This window comes from Prionailurus viverrinus, chromosome D1, assembly GCF_022837055.1.
Source record: "Prionailurus viverrinus isolate Anna chromosome D1, UM_Priviv_1.0, whole genome shotgun sequence".
Lineage (NCBI taxonomy): Eukaryota > Metazoa > Chordata > Mammalia > Carnivora > Felidae > Prionailurus > Prionailurus viverrinus.
In genome coordinates, this window is record NC_062570.1 from 67,126,952 (window position 1) to 67,143,579 (window position 16,628).

Consider the following 16,628-nt stretch of genomic DNA (forward strand, 5'->3'; position numbering starts at 1 on the left):
AACTGAAGTGTGGTAATGGGCTCATACTCATAAAATTTGCTGGTCTTGTAATGTTGCCCATCACCTTGAAGCAACTCACCTGAGAAAGTGGTGGTATGACCTTTAGTAATAGTAAAAACTTTTTAGACTTAGTTATGGTACCAGCTGGGTGGAAACACTTTGTAGAGCTGGGGCAAAGTCTTCCAGGATATAATATGTGCTTTAAATCAGTGACCAATATATGTTGCTATTTTGCTAATAGTTTTTAATGGATCTAGGCATCAAGGGGTGGAGATGGGAGTGGTTCCTCTTACAGTTCCTTTTAGTTGTCCACTAGCAAAATTTTTGTTTCCCATCTCTACTATTTTAGGCTCTGGTAGTCTAGAAGTCTTATTTCACAAGGGAGGACTGTTTCTGCCATGGAACACCTCAATGGTACCATTAATCTGGAAGTAAAGACTACCACTTGGCCATGCTGACCTCCTCATGCCAATAAATCAACAGGAAAAGAAGAGGGTTATTAAACTGACTGGGAATAATTAATCCTGACTATTAAGGGATGTCCTTAGAGAGGAGCCCTTAGAGGCCTGTGTACCCCATGTATCAAGGCCAAGTTTGCTGGATTAGACCTGTATGTAGTTAGGACTCTTACTAATTGCAAGGAATAAAATCCCAAATCAAAGCAGTGTGGGGAAAAACAAGGAATTTACTTATAGAGTTTTCTCCTGGAAGTCAAGGACAAAACTGCAGTTGGCCCTGATGAATGAAGTAGAACCAGGCACACAAATGATGGTTTAGCTTTCCATATCCCATTTCTGCTTCTCTCTGCACATCAATTTCATTCTTTGTTCTTATTGTAGACTGGTCTTCTCTGCTCCTCAGTTCATGTGGCTGAAAACATGGCTGCTAGCGTTAGCAGCTTTAGCTACCTGGAGATTGATATCTCTTTCCTGTTCCAGATGCAAACTTCCTGGGAGAAAAAATTCTGATTAGTGCAGCTGGGTTCAATGTTTGGGAGACGAGGGTCATATTGTACTAACACGGTGGCTTCCATGAAGATGTCATGGATAGAGTTGGTTGGTTAGGAGGTTGATAATGGGTGAGGAGCTGATTGTGAGAAAGTCTGTTCCCAGAAGAAAAAGAGGGATACTAGGCTGATAAGTTATGAGTTTCTACTACCAAGTAGTCCAATTTTTCTGCCTAATAATAATAGCAAAAAAATGAATAAATAAATAATAATTGATATTTATAGGGATTATTATGTGCTAGACACCAAATATATATGTTATGTAGCACAACATAGGGTTGTTGTGAGGGTTTCATGAGTGTGTATATCTCTTACCTATATTCCTATATATCTATATGTCTATCTACATATCTTTATATTTATATCACAGTCTATAAGGTAAGTTCAAATTTTATCCCCATTTTACAAACGAGACAAAGGAGACTTAAAGAGTTAAGTAACTAGTGTCAGTAAATAGCTGAGCTGGTGCTTGAACCCAGACTTACTTGTTTCCAAGGGCTCATTTTGTGGCGCTACTTCCACAGCTAGTTCTCCAAGTTCTAGGCACCCAGTCTCACTACAAACCTCAGGGTGCTGGCTGGACCTTTGAAACGCTGCATAGATCTTGCTAGTTACTTTTTATGGCCTAAATTTTGGCCTTGGACTCCATGTGTCTGACTGTGGGATCATTTGACCTTGAACCTCAGTTTTCTTAGATGTAAAAATGGGTCCTGATAGGATTATGGAAGCTACATGAAGGCAAACATTTTTGTCTATTATGTTCACTGTTAGCAGTGAAAACAGTGCTGGGCACTTGGTAACTATTTGTTAAATGAATGAATGAGACAAAGTGAGACCCACAAGGGTCCTGTTTGAGGAATATTAGGACATTCTTGTCTTTTGTGTCTGTCTATTAGGCTTTTTGTGTGGGGTTAGGCAAGTGACAGGGAAAGGTGTGGAGGGGATTAAGAAGCTGTGTATGGAGAGGGAGAGAGAAGGAGAGAAAGGGGAGAGGAACTCTGCCTCAGGAGAGTCAGAGAGATGGAGGAGGGAGAGGAGGGAGAAGATGACAGAAGTGTCAGACTCAGATTTATTAATGGTCCGCAATGTAAATGTTCCCTTTCTGTCCCCATTGGAATCTGGGGTAATATCTGTACTACTCACCATTGCTGTAGTGAGTGGATTTGCCAAGTGGTGGCCTCAAGGTGGGGTAATGACATGGGGCTGAGGCCACACAGGTTCCCATTCAATGAGTAAAGTAAGTGAAATCTCTGGCCCAGCACCTGGCTCATGGCAGTCAGTCACTCAGTGGATGTTTCTTTCCCTGGGAGCCCATGACCTTGGCTAACCTCCTGCATCTATCTCCCTGAACGCAGCACAGGACTTGGCATGCAGAGACTTCTCAGAATGTCTGCCTCCCTGCCAAGCAGGTTTGCCAAGGGCTCTGCTGGACAACATGACAAAGCACTGAGATATGGAGACTTTTGTGCCATTTCACTCTATGTGGAGTTCCTGCATGCCCACGAGGCAGGAGCACGGCTGACACACGCACACTCACGAAAGAAAACACTCGTTAGCCTGGCTGGGAGACCCCTGGGTAAGCACTGATGTAATCTGTTTTCACAAAAACCATAACAGGCTTCTGAGTTAAGCTTTTGCTCAGCTGGCCTTTGCCAAAAATGACAGTTGCTTTGTGTCATTGCCTGTTGACAATAGTCGTAGTCACACATTATACCTCAAAAGGCCAAAACACTCCAGGGTAAAACGATTACGAGGGTGATGAGCTGTTCCAGAGGTCTGGAAGGATCCTGTTGGGTGCCCAGCCAGGGCTGGCCCAGGGATTCTACTCCAGGTAGGGAAAGAAAATGACAAGTTCAGACCCCAGCTGTCCTTGGGTGCAAATGCTCTCAGGGTTGCCATGGATGTTTTAATCGGGATGAAGCTTTCATTTGAATCAGAGGAATACAAGCTCAGTATTTACTTGCTTGCCTTTTCTGCCAGATCAGGATGCCTAAAAATGGGCAGGAACTCTGACTTTTCCTTGTTCTATGCCTGTTGCTTAGCTTATATAAAGCCAGGCACAAAGGACACATTTGACAAAAATTTGTGGGATGAAAAGTTGGATATAGTGTCCTCCTTGGAGTCCTCTATTTTCAGGCTCTTCTTTATGCCCTTTCTTTGGCATGGGTCTTGCTCACTGCAGGTGTCTCCTAAGAGCTTGTGTCCCCATGTTTCCTTTTCATCCTGGAAACGGAAGTTCATTTTGAAGGCTGCTCTATTGTTTGTACTGCTTGTAATCCCAAACTGAATGGGACCAATTTGTTGCACGCTTGGCTGGTCTTCACACAGCATGTTTTTGTGATACGTAACACTTCCTTTGAGACCAAGTGTGGCCTGGTATAGTGGCAAGAACCAGAGCACTTGGTGCTGTTAGTGTTCCAAATTTCAGCTTTCCCACTTTCTTTCTAATTGTGTAATTCAGACAAATTATTGGATTTCATGGAACCTCAGTTTCCTCTGCCCATAAAGTGGGCACAAGAAGGTGAACTTGGCTGAGATCGAACCTGAAGATTTTTTGATTTCTTGATACGTAGGGAGTGCAAAAGAACTGTCATTTACAATTCACAAGGAGGGTCATGCCTCTAAAACGAAGAACTATCTAGGAAAAAGCTTCCTATGGGTCTTTCGCAAATGTGGATCAAGATTCTTACTCTGAAATGGGTGGATTTGATATTCTGCGGCTCCAAGAAACTAAAATGGCTGGCAAAATTGTATAAAATTTTGTCATTATTGGGACCCCTGTGTAGCTCAGTCTGCTGAGCATCTGACTCTTCATTTCGGCTCAGGTCATAATCCCAGGGTCACTGATCGAGCCCCGCATTGGGCTTCATGCTGAGCATGGAGCTTGCTTGGTATTTCTCTCTCTCTCTCTCTCCTTCTGCCCCTCTCCCTGTCTCGTGCCCACTCTCTCTCAAATAAATAAAATAAAAAAAATTTTTTTTAAATGTCATTATATTAAGCAGCCTTAATCTCTCCACATGGTTTCTTTTTGAGCAGTGTTTATTTCCTAAGTATGGATTTAGACTGCCACCTGTCTATTTATTATTGCTTTTAGAAAATGGATGAGCCATTTTTCAACTAGTCAGTCACAGACCTGAGACACTGAAGATGCCTGGAAGACTATTACCTGGTCATAAACTCAAGTCAGAAGAGAGAATGTGAAAAGGATCTTAGCTGGGCTTTATGGGGCTCAGGCTTGGCTGGGCTGCAGTATCATATGCATGGTGTTCTATGGCCAGAATGCTTGCTCTGATATTGTTTCAGAGTTGGAGTCTTCTCTGAAATGGACACTTCAGTTGTCTGGTATCTTGGAAAAAGATCAATCCTAAAGCAGGAAATAAGGACAAAGGAGATGGGCTTTAGATTGAAGTGTGGGGAAATAACAACCTCCTTTATCTGGATCTATTTGGGAAATCAAGAGTATTCCCACTGTGGGAGGCAGGCTGGCCCTTGCCCACGGCAGCAGCAGAAGGGAGTGTAAAAGTCAAACCCAGGGCCTGGGAAATTGGAACAGTAATACTGGGTTTTAAGTTTCTCTCTGTTGTAATCCTTTTCTCTTCTCTCCCAATCTGTGGTATCACAATGGGAAAATGGGGAAAGGGTCTGCACAGTTCATGCTGGGGCTGAGCAGTAGCCTTAGGAATGTCATGCCCTAAGGGAAGCATATATCAGACCTACAAGTCCTGCATGTAGAACCAGGCACCTGGCTAAGGTAGAAAGTACAGAAGAAATGGAGCATCTGGGTGACTCAGTCTGTTGAGCATCCGACTTCTACTCAGGTCATGATCTTGCGGTTTGTGAGGTCAAGCCCCACATCTGGCTTGCTGCTGTCAGCCTGTCAGCGCAGACCCTGCTTCAGATCGTCTGTCCTCTGCTCTCTGCCCTTCTGCCACTTGTGCTTTCCCCCAAATAAATAAATATTAAAAAAAAAGTACATAAGAAACAGGTGGGCTGTGTAGGTATGCCCCAGGGGAACTTGGTAAAAACCTAGATTTTTTTGAAGACTCAAGCTAAAATAATTGGAGCATTAAAGTAGAAACCTGAGTTTACAAACTGGCAGTCTGACATAGTATTGAGTTACATCAGGATACTGACGTCTACTTCATTCATCTGTAAAGGGCTTGCTGCTGTAGCTGGGTTTTACTAAATGTAGCTACTGTCATTGCTAGTATAAGTTGAATTGATCAGTCTCTGAGATGTCTTCTCACTCAGAAATTCTAAGAGTCTAAGGCATGCTGGAATCATCACTGGAGCCCAGCCTGGCTTGAGTGTCCATCTGTTCTTCCCACCACATCCTCCTCGCTCATTGTTCTGTTTCTGTTCAACCTGCATGGAGTGTGGGGCAATGCTGGAATGTTTCAGAACATGTAGCCGGGGCAATGTCGTAATTCATGAGGAGTCATCTTAAGTGGAGAGAATCTTGTGCTTCAGATAGTCAGTCACATTCTTGGAAATTATGGTTCTGAAGTCTCCCTGGTTGTAGGAAGGCCAATTCCCATTTATCTTGTGACATACTGAGATATTATTTGAGCATTTCTTAAAAGCAGAAGAGACATTTCAGGAGGACCATAAAACAAAACCTTAATTTCAAAATAGCAAAACAATATAAATCTTTCTTAAAATTTACACATGATCAGATCAGGCCATGCTATGGGACAAGGCCAAAGAGCCATGTGGCAGACTGTATTTTCCAAAGATGGCCACACCACCATCTGTCCTCCCACATGTTGTTCTATGATGATACTTTGACATACCTTCTTTGGAGAGATGGGATCTATGTTCCATCTCCCTGAGTCTGGGCAGGTTTGTGAGTTTGGGGCAAGTAATGCTATGTAACGGAACGTAGGTCATAAAAAATGACACATTTTCTGCATGGCTCTTATGGAATGCATGCTCTTGGAACCTATAGTAGATACCTATTGCTATATAACAAATCACCCCAAAACTTACCAATATACAACAACACACTTATGCTATCTCAGTTTCTCTGAGTTAGGAATTTGACCATGGCTTGGTTTGCTCCTCTGCTGCAGGATCTCTCATGGGCTACAATCAAGGTTTTGACCAGAGCTGGGATCTCTTCCATCCTGGCTATTGGCCAGGGTAACCTTCAATTTCTTGTCATGGGGGTCTCTCCAACACAGCTGCTTGCTTCGTCAAAGCCAGCGAAAGAGAGAAAGTCTGTTAATAAGACGGAAGTCACAATATTCATAAGCTAATCATGAAAGAAATATCCCCTCAGGGGCACCTGGGTGGCTCGGTCAGTTAAGTGTCTGACTTCAGCTCAGGTCATGATCTCACGGTTCATGAGTTCGAGTCCCTCATTGGACTCTCTGATGTCAGCCCAGAGCCTGGTTCTGGATCCTTATCCCACCCCCCTCTCTCTGCCCCTTCCCCACTGATTCTCTCTCTCTCTCAAAATAAATAAATAAACTAAAAAAAAGAAGAAATATCCGCTCAATGTTACCATGTTTTATTGGTTAAAACCTAGTTACTCAAGGGGATAGGATTACATAAGACTGTGAATACCAAGAGGTAGGGATCAGGGACATCTTAGAGGCCTCTTACCACAGAACCTAACCACCATACTATGAGAAAGCCCAGGTGGTGGGGAGACCACATGTAGATGTTCCAGCATTAAATACATGAGTGGAAGGGACTTAAGATATTTCCAGTACTCAGCCATTGAGTAACCCTCAGCCTTTCAGACTTCTTAGCTGAGGTTCCAGACATTGTGGGACAGATACAAACTGTGCTTACTATGCTGTTTCTGAATTCCTGACCCATATAATCCTTGAGAATAATAAATTGGTTGTTGTTTTATACCCCCTAGGTAGTAACTAGAACAAGTCACATATGTTGAAGCTTCATTGATCACCTGGTCACCTGGTTTGACCATATGAAACGTCCACTGCACAATTTTTGCAACTAAATTGAACATCTTTTCTGTAGCAGCAGTTTATAAGATACCTTCAAGAGACATAGATAAACTCAGTTTTCCCAGGATTTTTCAGATTCAACTGAGCCTTCATGGCCAAGGGCACTCTTCTGAATCAGACAGGATGTTCTAAACCTTCTTTTCAGTCCATTTTGAATAGGACAATTATAGTGCTTGGTCTGGCATGAACTATGCATCAGAATAATTCTGCATACTTTTGTTTATACATGGGTATTCAGGTGGAAAACGTTTTGAATTACTTTAATATCTGGTACTAGAATTCCTCTATAGGAGGGAAGTATGTTTGTTTGAAAAAAGAGTTTGGTAAAGAAGCAGTAGGGGTATAAGAATGTGCCCCCACCTCACCTCCTGCTCCAGGCTTTCTGTGTTGAGATGAGGAAAGGAATTTGTTTCTGACTTTGGAGACATGGTAGGGGAGAGGAAAGAACAGAAGATAGAGAAGGGAGAAGGAAAACAGAGGGACCAGAAGAGTAGGTGAGGATGGGTACAGTAAAGTGTAGTGTTGGGCCAATAGAGGAAACCATCATAAGGGGCTGGCTAACAAAGACTGACAATAGCAGGAATGTATTGTGAGGATTTCTAGGCTGTCTGTTGTACAGTGAGTGCTGGGACTCCTTCCCTGTGACACCCCCAACATTTTCAGCAAAGTTTAGTAATCTCATACAAGGTGTGTTTAAAAATCTTTTTCCGTGAAAAGGCTAAATTTTGTGGTTGAATTGATATGGAGCTGAACAAAGATTGTCTTCAAAGAACATTACCTCTGAGAGACCAGGATGTAAGAATATCTGTGTCATGTGCATTTACAAAAATCCTATCCCTCAAAAAACTAAAAATAGAACTACCCTACAACCCAGCAATTGTACTACTAGGCATTTATCCACAGGATAGAAGTGTGCTGATTCGAAGGGACACAGGCACCCCCATGTTTATAGCAACACTATCAACAATAGCCAAAGTATGGAAAGAGCCCAAATGTCCATCGATGGATGAATGGATAAAGAATATGTGGTGTGTGTGTGTGTGTATATATATATATATATATATGGAGTATCACTTGGCAATCAAAAAGAATGAAATCTTGCCATTTGCAACTACGTGGATGGAACTGGAGGGTGTTGTGCTAAGTGAAATTAGTCAGAGAAAGACAAAAATCATATGACTTCACTCATGTGAGGACTTTAAGAGACAAAACAGATGAACATAAGGGAAGGGAAACAAAAATAATAAAAAAACAGGGAGAGGGACAAAACAGAAGAGACTCATAAATATGAAGAACAAACTGAGGGTTACTGGAGGGGTTGTGGGAGTGGGGAGGGGCTAAGTGGTTAAGGGGCATTAAGGAATCTATTCCTGAAATCATTGTTGCACTATATGCTAACAAATTTGGATGTAAATTAAAAAAACAAAAAACCAAAACCAAAACCAAAACCAAAAATCTTAGAGAAAGCTTAGAATTTCCATAGGGCATGGTGATGTGTATTTGGGGCAAATGTTGCCTTACCCTCATGATGCAGAGAGGTCCCAGCTGACATGTGAGCTACCTGAGCATCTACATGTGTCAGGCCCAACCTGGTTTCTGGCCTCTATGTCCTTCCTCAGTTTTCTACTCTTTCTTTTCCCTTGGCCTATATATGTGACCCCCTAGCCTGCATGCATAGGCCCAGCCGTGTTCCAGGTCCCTCGGACATTCTGGAGATGCAAGAGGCATTTAATAGATCCAACCTGATGGTCTCGTTCTCCACATAATGTAACTCTGCTGCTCATACCTCCTGACTTTATGCTCCTGTCTTGAAAACCGGAACCTATCTTATTCTCAAATCCTGGGGCCTTCTCTTCTTCCCCACTCCAGGGGGACTCAGGACTTATAACTGGACTCCTGTTTTCGAATCTACTCCTAAATTTCTTCTCTGGTATTCCACCCACTGGTTTCCTTTCAGGAATGAGAAACTTTGAGCTTTACGGCTACATCTGACACAAACTTGCTATTTCGGTTTGCAAAGTCACTTTTACTCTCTGGCACTTGATTCCTCACCTGTAAAACATTGTGGTTGGAAAGATGATTATTAACTCAGCAAGCTTGAACACGAGTTATGCAAGTTCCTCAGCAACATGGACTAGATGGGATGGGCCCCAGGAGTTAAATGGTCCTGGGAGGGGCTATAAAGATGTGGTGAATTCTAGTCAGGTTGGGGCAAGGCTTGTGATTGCAGGGCTCCATTCAGTGTTAGGGTGCAGCTATGGAGCATGAAGTAGAGACAGAATCTTGGTTTTCAATACTCAGGCCATTGAACACACAAACTCAGCCAGTGACTGAGAATTGTAGAAAAGGTCTGGTCCCATTGTAGGAGGGTGCTGGACAGGGCAGACAAGGACTTGTAACCATAACAAGAACCCAAGGCAAGAGGACTTGGGCTCAGGGCAGTGCTCAGTTTTCAGGAAGCCATGGAAAGACAGGGGGACTGAGGTTGAAAGTTAGGTATATGGAAGAATCAACATAGCTGACAGGTTGAAATTAGGAGACCATGGGTGTTATTTCTAGCTTACCAGTTTTGGGGGGATAAAAATAAGATTATTTCTGGGCAGCTATACCAGTGCATTGAGATTGCTTAGGTCCTCCCTTTTCTATTCAAGTCCACCCTAGAATAGGGCTAAGCCTGCCTGTGGATTGCTGATAGCAGATCTCTCCAGGCCAAATATTCTAGGGTCCTTTGAACAGTCTCAGATATGTCTGGAGGGGTCAAATGAGGACAGCCCAAAGCATTCTTTATGCTCACAGAGAATCTAGGCCAGTGCACATTTAGATTGGGCCCCTTTGTATCATAGGTATTGGGTCAGTCCTTGAGCAGAACACCACACATACTTGTGGGGTTCACCCTCATGTGGGGGAGGGAAATCACAGTGTCTGACACATGGTAGGCCATCAACGTATGTTGGTTAAGTGAATGAAAAATAGAAGTTGAGAAAAATGAACAGGAAAGACTGATAGCTGGGAGAAAAGCTAAAATAGCAATGATCCTTAGTAAATATTCCTATTTCCCTCATGTGATCCTTACTATCAACAACTGAGTCTTAACCTTTCCCCTATTATAAGAAAAATAATTCTCAAAACACATTTTCAGATTATAGATTGCCAGACCCAGGGAGATGTTCCTACCCTTGACCCAGTAATCCTACTCTTGGGATTCCATCATAAGGAAATAATTCAACAAAAACAGAAAACTAAGTGCACAAAGGTATTTATGACAACATCATCTGAGACAGCAGAAAAATGGAAACAAGTCACGTGACCAATGATAAAGGACAGGCTGAGTAAATTTTGGTACCTCTACTCAATGGAATATTCTGAAACCATTAAAAAGATCACTGTGAAGATTATGTATGAAACACATAATAAATAACTTTATAAAAAAAAAGTATACAGGGGCGCCTGGGTGGCGCAGTCGGTTAAGCGTCCGACCTCAGCCAGGTCACGATCTCGCGGTCCGTGGGTTCGAGCCCCGCGTCAGGCTCTGGGCTGATGGCTCAGAGCCTGGAGCCTGTTTCCGATTCTGTGTCTCCCTCTCTCTCTGCCCCTCCCCCGTTCATGCTCTGTCTCTCTCTGTCCCAAAAATAAATAAACGTTGAAAAAAAAAAAAAAAAAAAAAAAAAAAAAAGTATACAAAATACTACATAGTGTACTTCCTGTGTCAATCAATTTATTTTGTCCAAGTTTCTGTTGGTGTGGTTAAATTCCAAAAGGAATGTAAAAGGTACTTCAGAATATCTAATGTTTCCCACCTTTCCTCTGATTTAAAGAATGCTTCATGTTGGAATTCTAGGAAGGTGGCAGGAGTGGGGCAGCATAGATTTGAATCTTCTTGAATTATCATATGAAAACAGACAGAGCAACTAGCTAACAAAATTAAAGACCTAAGGACAACATTTACAACAAAACTACGTGACAAAATACAAGCACCACCACCAACAATGTGTTTGGGCATCTGTGTAAGAGAGAGCAGAGGGAAGCAACAGGGCATCTGATGGACTTGAACAATTATGAGAGAGCATCAGACATGACACAAGGCACAAAAGGTCATTTTGAGAGCAGCTGCTAAAACTGAAAGGAATTTTCCTACTCCAAAGAAGGATGGGAACAAAGGGCTTTAGGGTAAGGCCTAATGGGACAGGGCACTTTAGCCTATTTGAACATGAATGCTTGAAACTGAGTAACCTGTGTGCCACTTAAAGACAGGGCCCTGCACTTTGGAAAATTTCAAGCAGAGAAATAAAAATTGATAAGGTAGAGTAAAAAAAAAAAAAACCCACAAAAACTAAAAAGAGAACATGCAGCTAAAAGTGGGAAAGGCAAAAAGAATCAGGAAATCTCAGAAAGAAAGCTATTTTAAAAAATAAAAATTTTTTTTGAGAGATCGAGAGTACACATGTGTGGGGGAGGGGCAGAGGAAGAGGGAGAGAGATAATCTCAAGCAGGTTCCACATCCAGCACAGAACCTGATGGGGGCTTGATCTCACAACTGTGAGATCATGACCTGAGCCAATATCAAGAGTTGGATGCTTCACTACACAAAAGAAAGCAGAGAAAATGGCAAATATATGAATATTTATAAAATAATTTTACCTCATTTTAACATTTTATTAAAAGATAATTCACTGTTTAAAAATGATAATCATGTTTCCTGGTGCTTATAACGTATGTAGAAATAAAATATGTCACCACAATTACACAAGTGATGGGATGGGGAAGTAGAAGCATACTATTGTAAGACAGATGTTATACATGAAGCAGTATATTATTTGAAGGTAGACCATGATAGGATAAATATATACACATAAAATGTTAAGCAACCACTTAAAACCAGAGAAATAAAAAGGCAAAAACCAAACAAACCCCCCAAATAAGTGTAGCTTAGAAACTCTAAGTAAGTGGAGATAAAATGGAATACTGAAAAAGCTATCAAGTAATCAAAAAAATGTCAGGAAAAGAAACAAAAAAGGGGACAAAAAAAGAACAAACAGGACAAGTAGAGAACAAATAACGAGATGATAAACTTAAATCCATCCACATAGAATTAATCACTGATGGTTCAGATACTCCAGTCAAAAATAGAAGAAGATATACCTTGCAAACACTTATCATAAGAAAACTGGGGTGGCTATATAAATATCAAACAAAGTAGCCTTCAGGCCAAGAACTATTACTATGGATAACAAGGGACGTTTCCTAGTGATGAAATCGTCATTTTATCAAGAACACGTAACTCTAAATATGTATATACCCAATAAGAGAGCTTCAAAATATATGACATAAAAACTGACAAAAATGAAAGGAGAAATGGACAAATACGTAATTACAGTTGGAGATATCAACGCTCCATTGTCAGTAGTTCCTATAATAGATAATTACTAAGAATAAAGAAAACTCGAGGGACACCTGGGTGGCTCAGTGGGTTAAGCTTCTGAGTCTTGGTGTTGGTTCAGGTCATGAGCTCACGGTTCGAGGGTTCGAGCCCCACGTCAGGTTCTGCATTGCTAGCGTGGAGTCTGCATGGGATTCTGTCTCTCTCCCTCTCTCTCTGCCCTAACCCCACTCTCTCTCTCTCTCTCTTTCTCAAAATAAATAAATAAACAAACAAACAAAAAAAGATAAAACTTGAATACTATCTACATATTTGTCTTACTGGACATTTATAAAACATTAACATCCCATAATGACAGACACACATTCTTTGCAAGTGCATGTGGAATTGTATATTATATATATAATTCCAAAGTCAGAACACATCATGGGTCATAAAATGAGCCTCAATAAATTTAAAAGACCTGAAATCACAGACAGTACATTCTCTAAAAATGAATTAAATTGAGAATCAATAACAAAAAGGTAGCTGGAAATCCACAAATATTTGGAAATTAAATGACACTCTTCTAAATAATCCACAGGTCAAAGAAAGGAAATATAAAATATTTATATATAAATATAAGATATATATAAAATATAAGATATTTTGAATTGAATGATAATGAAAATAAAACAAATTAAAATTGGTGATATGTAACTGAAAAAGTGCTTTCAAACACACTTTAGCTTTAAATGTTGAGATTAGAGGATAAAGGTTTAAAAATCAATGATCTAAGCTTCCATCATAAAAAAAAAACTAGAAAAAGAGAGCAAATTGATTACAAAACAAGTAGAAGGAAATAATTGAGAATTATTCATTGCAGAAACTAATGAAATAGAACACAGAAAAATAATAGTAAATAAAATTGAAAGCTTGTTATTTGAAAAGAGCAGTGAAATTGATAAACTTCTAACCCGATTAATGAGACAGATACAAATTGACACAATTAGGAATGAAAGAGGAGGTATCATTATAGATCCTATAGATTAAAAAAAAATAATCTTATAAACAACTTTATGCTTAATTGAGTGAATCCTATCATATATTTAGAATGAAATAATACTAATTATTTTTATAAGATCATTTTAAAAAGAGGAGGAAAACTACCTGACTCATTTTAGACAGACAAAGATTATTTGATGTACTTCTTGCAGGCTTCTTTTGTGAAGCCAATTCCTGCAAGTGATAATACTCATGGTTGATACCGAAACCAATTATTACTGTGCTTTGAGTACCTTCGCCCTGGAGGCCTTTGGTGGAGGCATTTCCACCAGTGAGTGATTCATCAAAGTTACTCTCTGTCCTACACCCCCAGGCACAGCCCGTCAGTGATCTCCTGGATCTTGTAGATGTTGGAGAACATCTCATCATGGCTGATGAGGTCCAAGTAGATGATTGTGACAGAGGCTGGAGAGACGACAGCGGCGCTAGCTTAGCAGGAGCCAGGAGCTCTGAACCAGGGCCTTGCTGCTGGAGCGGCATTCAGTGGGGTGGGGGAAGAGGGCAGAAATGCTCCCCATTAATTTCTGATGTTTCCTATATCATGTCTTAAGTTACTAATTTGCATGTTTGTCAGTACTTTTGCCATTACCATAGTTTTGTGATGTTTAACAATAGTAGTTTAAATATATTTTCTTTTTTTTTCTTCAACGTTTATTTTTATTTTTGGGACAGAGAAAGACAGAGCATGAACGGGGGAGGGGCAGAGAGAGGGAGACACAGAATCGGAAACAGGCTCCAGGCTCTGAGCCATCAGCCCAGAGCCTGACGCGGGGCTCGAACTCACGGACCGCCAGATCGTGAGCTGGCTGAAGTCGGCCGCTTAACCGACTGCGCCACCCAGGCGCCCCAGTAGTTTAAATATATTTTCTAGGGCGCCTGGGTGGCTCAGTAGGTTAAACCTCTGACTTCGGCTCAGGTCATGAACTCATGGTTAGTGAGTTCAAGCCTTGCCTGGGGCTCTGTGCTGACAGTTCAGAGCCTGGAACCTGCTTCTGATTCTGTGTCTCCCTCTCTTTCTGCCCCTCCCCTGCTCCTGCTATGTCTCTGTCTTTGTCTCTCTCAAAGTAAATAGAGATTAAAAAAATAAGTATATATTCTCTCTAGCAAAACAAAGAACCTTCAAAACTCTTCTTGCAAACATTTTTTCCAGCTCTTCCTTTTTTTTTTTTGTCTCCACACTGCCCCCTCCCCCCTCAACTCTTCTTTCTTAAGATTAAACGTATTAATAAACAGGTAATATATTTACTTGGCTTACAACTCAAATCACAGAAAAGGGTGTACAGATACAATAAATGTTGCTAGTTTGTTGTGCATTTATTCATAGATATTTTACACATAGATTGGTAAATACATAAGTATAATTTTTCCTGTTAAAAAATATATACACACAATTGGCTGTAAACTATGTGTAGTCTTATGTACTTGCATTTTCTTTTCTTTTTTTTTTTTAATTTTTTTTAAAATGTTTATTTTTGAGACAGAGACAGAGCGTGAACGGGGGAGGGTCAGAGAGGGAGACACAGAATCGGAAACAAGCTCCAGGCTCTGAGCTGTCAGCACAGAGCCCAATGTGGGGCTCGAACCCACGGACCACGAGACCATGACCTGAGCTGAAGTCGGACCCTTAACCGACTGAGCCACCCAGGTGCCCCTATACTTGCATTTTCACTTAACATCATACCTTGGAATTCATTCCACTCAGTACATAAAAATCTTCCTCACCATTTTTTACAACTGCATAATATGCCATTGAGGAGATACATCAATTTATTGAACAATTTCCTATTGATACATAGTTGTTTTCATTTTCTTACATAATAACAATAAAGGGGCTCCTGGGTGGCTCAGTCAGTTAAGTGTCAGACTCTTGGTTTCGGCTCAGGTCATGATCTCTCAGTTTGTGAGTTTGAGCCCCGAGTTGGGCTCTGTGCTGACAGGGATAGCCTGCTTGGGGTTCGCTCTCTCCCTCTCTCTTCTTCTCTTCCCCTGCTTGCTTACACATGGTCTCTCTCTCTCTCTCTCTCTCTCTCCAATTACATAAACAAAAACAAACTTAAAAGAAAATAAAAGTGAGGCACCGTTGTTTCTTTTTGGGTATATGCTGTTTTTGACAGGTTTTGTTATCAGAGTTATGATGACCTCATAAAATGAACCAGGCAGCCTTTCTTCTTTGCTTTTTTGTCTAAATTCCTCTCTGCTCTCCTGGCTGGTGAGAACAGGGCTGGCTCACATTTAGAGCTACTCCAGGACTCTGGCGACCTCTAGCATGTTCCGGGCCCTCTTTCTTGACTCTCATTGCTGTTGTCTCTGGCATCTTTCTGCTTCCCCTTCTCCTTCAGGCTGACTTCCCAGTGCGCTCCCCTAACATCTGAGCTTCAACCTGAGCTGCCCTCTGTGTGAACCTAGAGGAGGGGATTTCCTTGGCAGATGGTGGTTCTCCATGGGCCCCTCCCACTTCCTCCAGGAGGTCTCTCCCAGCTGCACTCATAGCTCTCTCCTGAGCTTCTGCTGCCAGCTCTCTGCTGCCCTCGCCTGCCCTCTGGCCACCATGTCTGCCTTTGTCATGTTTCCCTGCAGCCAGAGGCGTGGAGAAAGGGACTCACTTCCACAGGTTCAGTGTTCACTGTCCCTAGAGACAGATGTGGCTCAGGAGGTGTCTATGACTTACATCTCTACACCCCCTTGTTCTCTATGCTGTTTCCCTGTCCTTTCCTGTCACCTGAGACAATTTGTATGTCCAGCCTTTCTGTTCAGCTGTCAGCTGTGAATGACAACAGATGGTGAGACCTGAGCTATGCAGTGAATTGTCTGGCTCAGACTGACACTTTTCTTGCCAATCGCCCCTGATGCCATCCAAGGCCAAAGCCATGGGGAGGCACTTTTGTAAGTATGTTGTTTGTCACTATTTAACCTCACCTAGTGGTTAAGAGTATTGCATCTATTGTCTGGCAGATTTGGTTTGAATCCTGGGTATGTCACTTACTAGCTGTGTGATCTTGGGCAAGTAATGTGACTTCTCTGAGCCAGCGTTCCTCATCTTTAAAATGGGAAAATAACAGATATACTTGTTAGGTTATTGTGAGATAATAATGTAAACGAAGCATTTGGCCTAATGCTTAACCTAGTAAATATTCTGTATATGTTACTCAAGTTGCTTCTTTATTCTTTTTTCTTTTCAATTTTTAAAAAAAGTTTACCTATTTAAAATCTCTACACCCAATGT

The 16,628-nt window shown here is 41.4% G+C and overlaps 1 protein-coding gene across 3 annotated transcripts in view; it reads right to left on the minus strand.

Annotated features, from left to right (window-relative positions):
* The window catches only part of LOC125176359 (atherin-like), a 128,737-nt gene that overhangs the window by 36,157 nt on the left and 75,952 nt on the right, over positions 1-16,628 (minus strand). Inside the window, exons 1-2 of one of the 3 annotated variants that reach the window (XR_007156231.1) lie at positions 8,771-8,806; positions 6,116-6,196 (exon numbers count right to left, since the gene is read on the minus strand). The exons of 1 other annotated variant lie outside the window; for it this stretch is intronic. Coding sequence is in view for 1 of the 2 variants with exons in the window: in XM_047877642.1 (XP_047733598.1) it covers positions 6,085-6,196 (112 nt within the window). In the remaining variant the exon portion in view is untranslated. Of the gene's footprint in view, positions 1-6,061; positions 6,197-8,770; positions 8,807-16,628 lie in introns of those variants that run through there. One more of the 3 variants, XM_047877642.1, reaches the window with a different exon arrangement.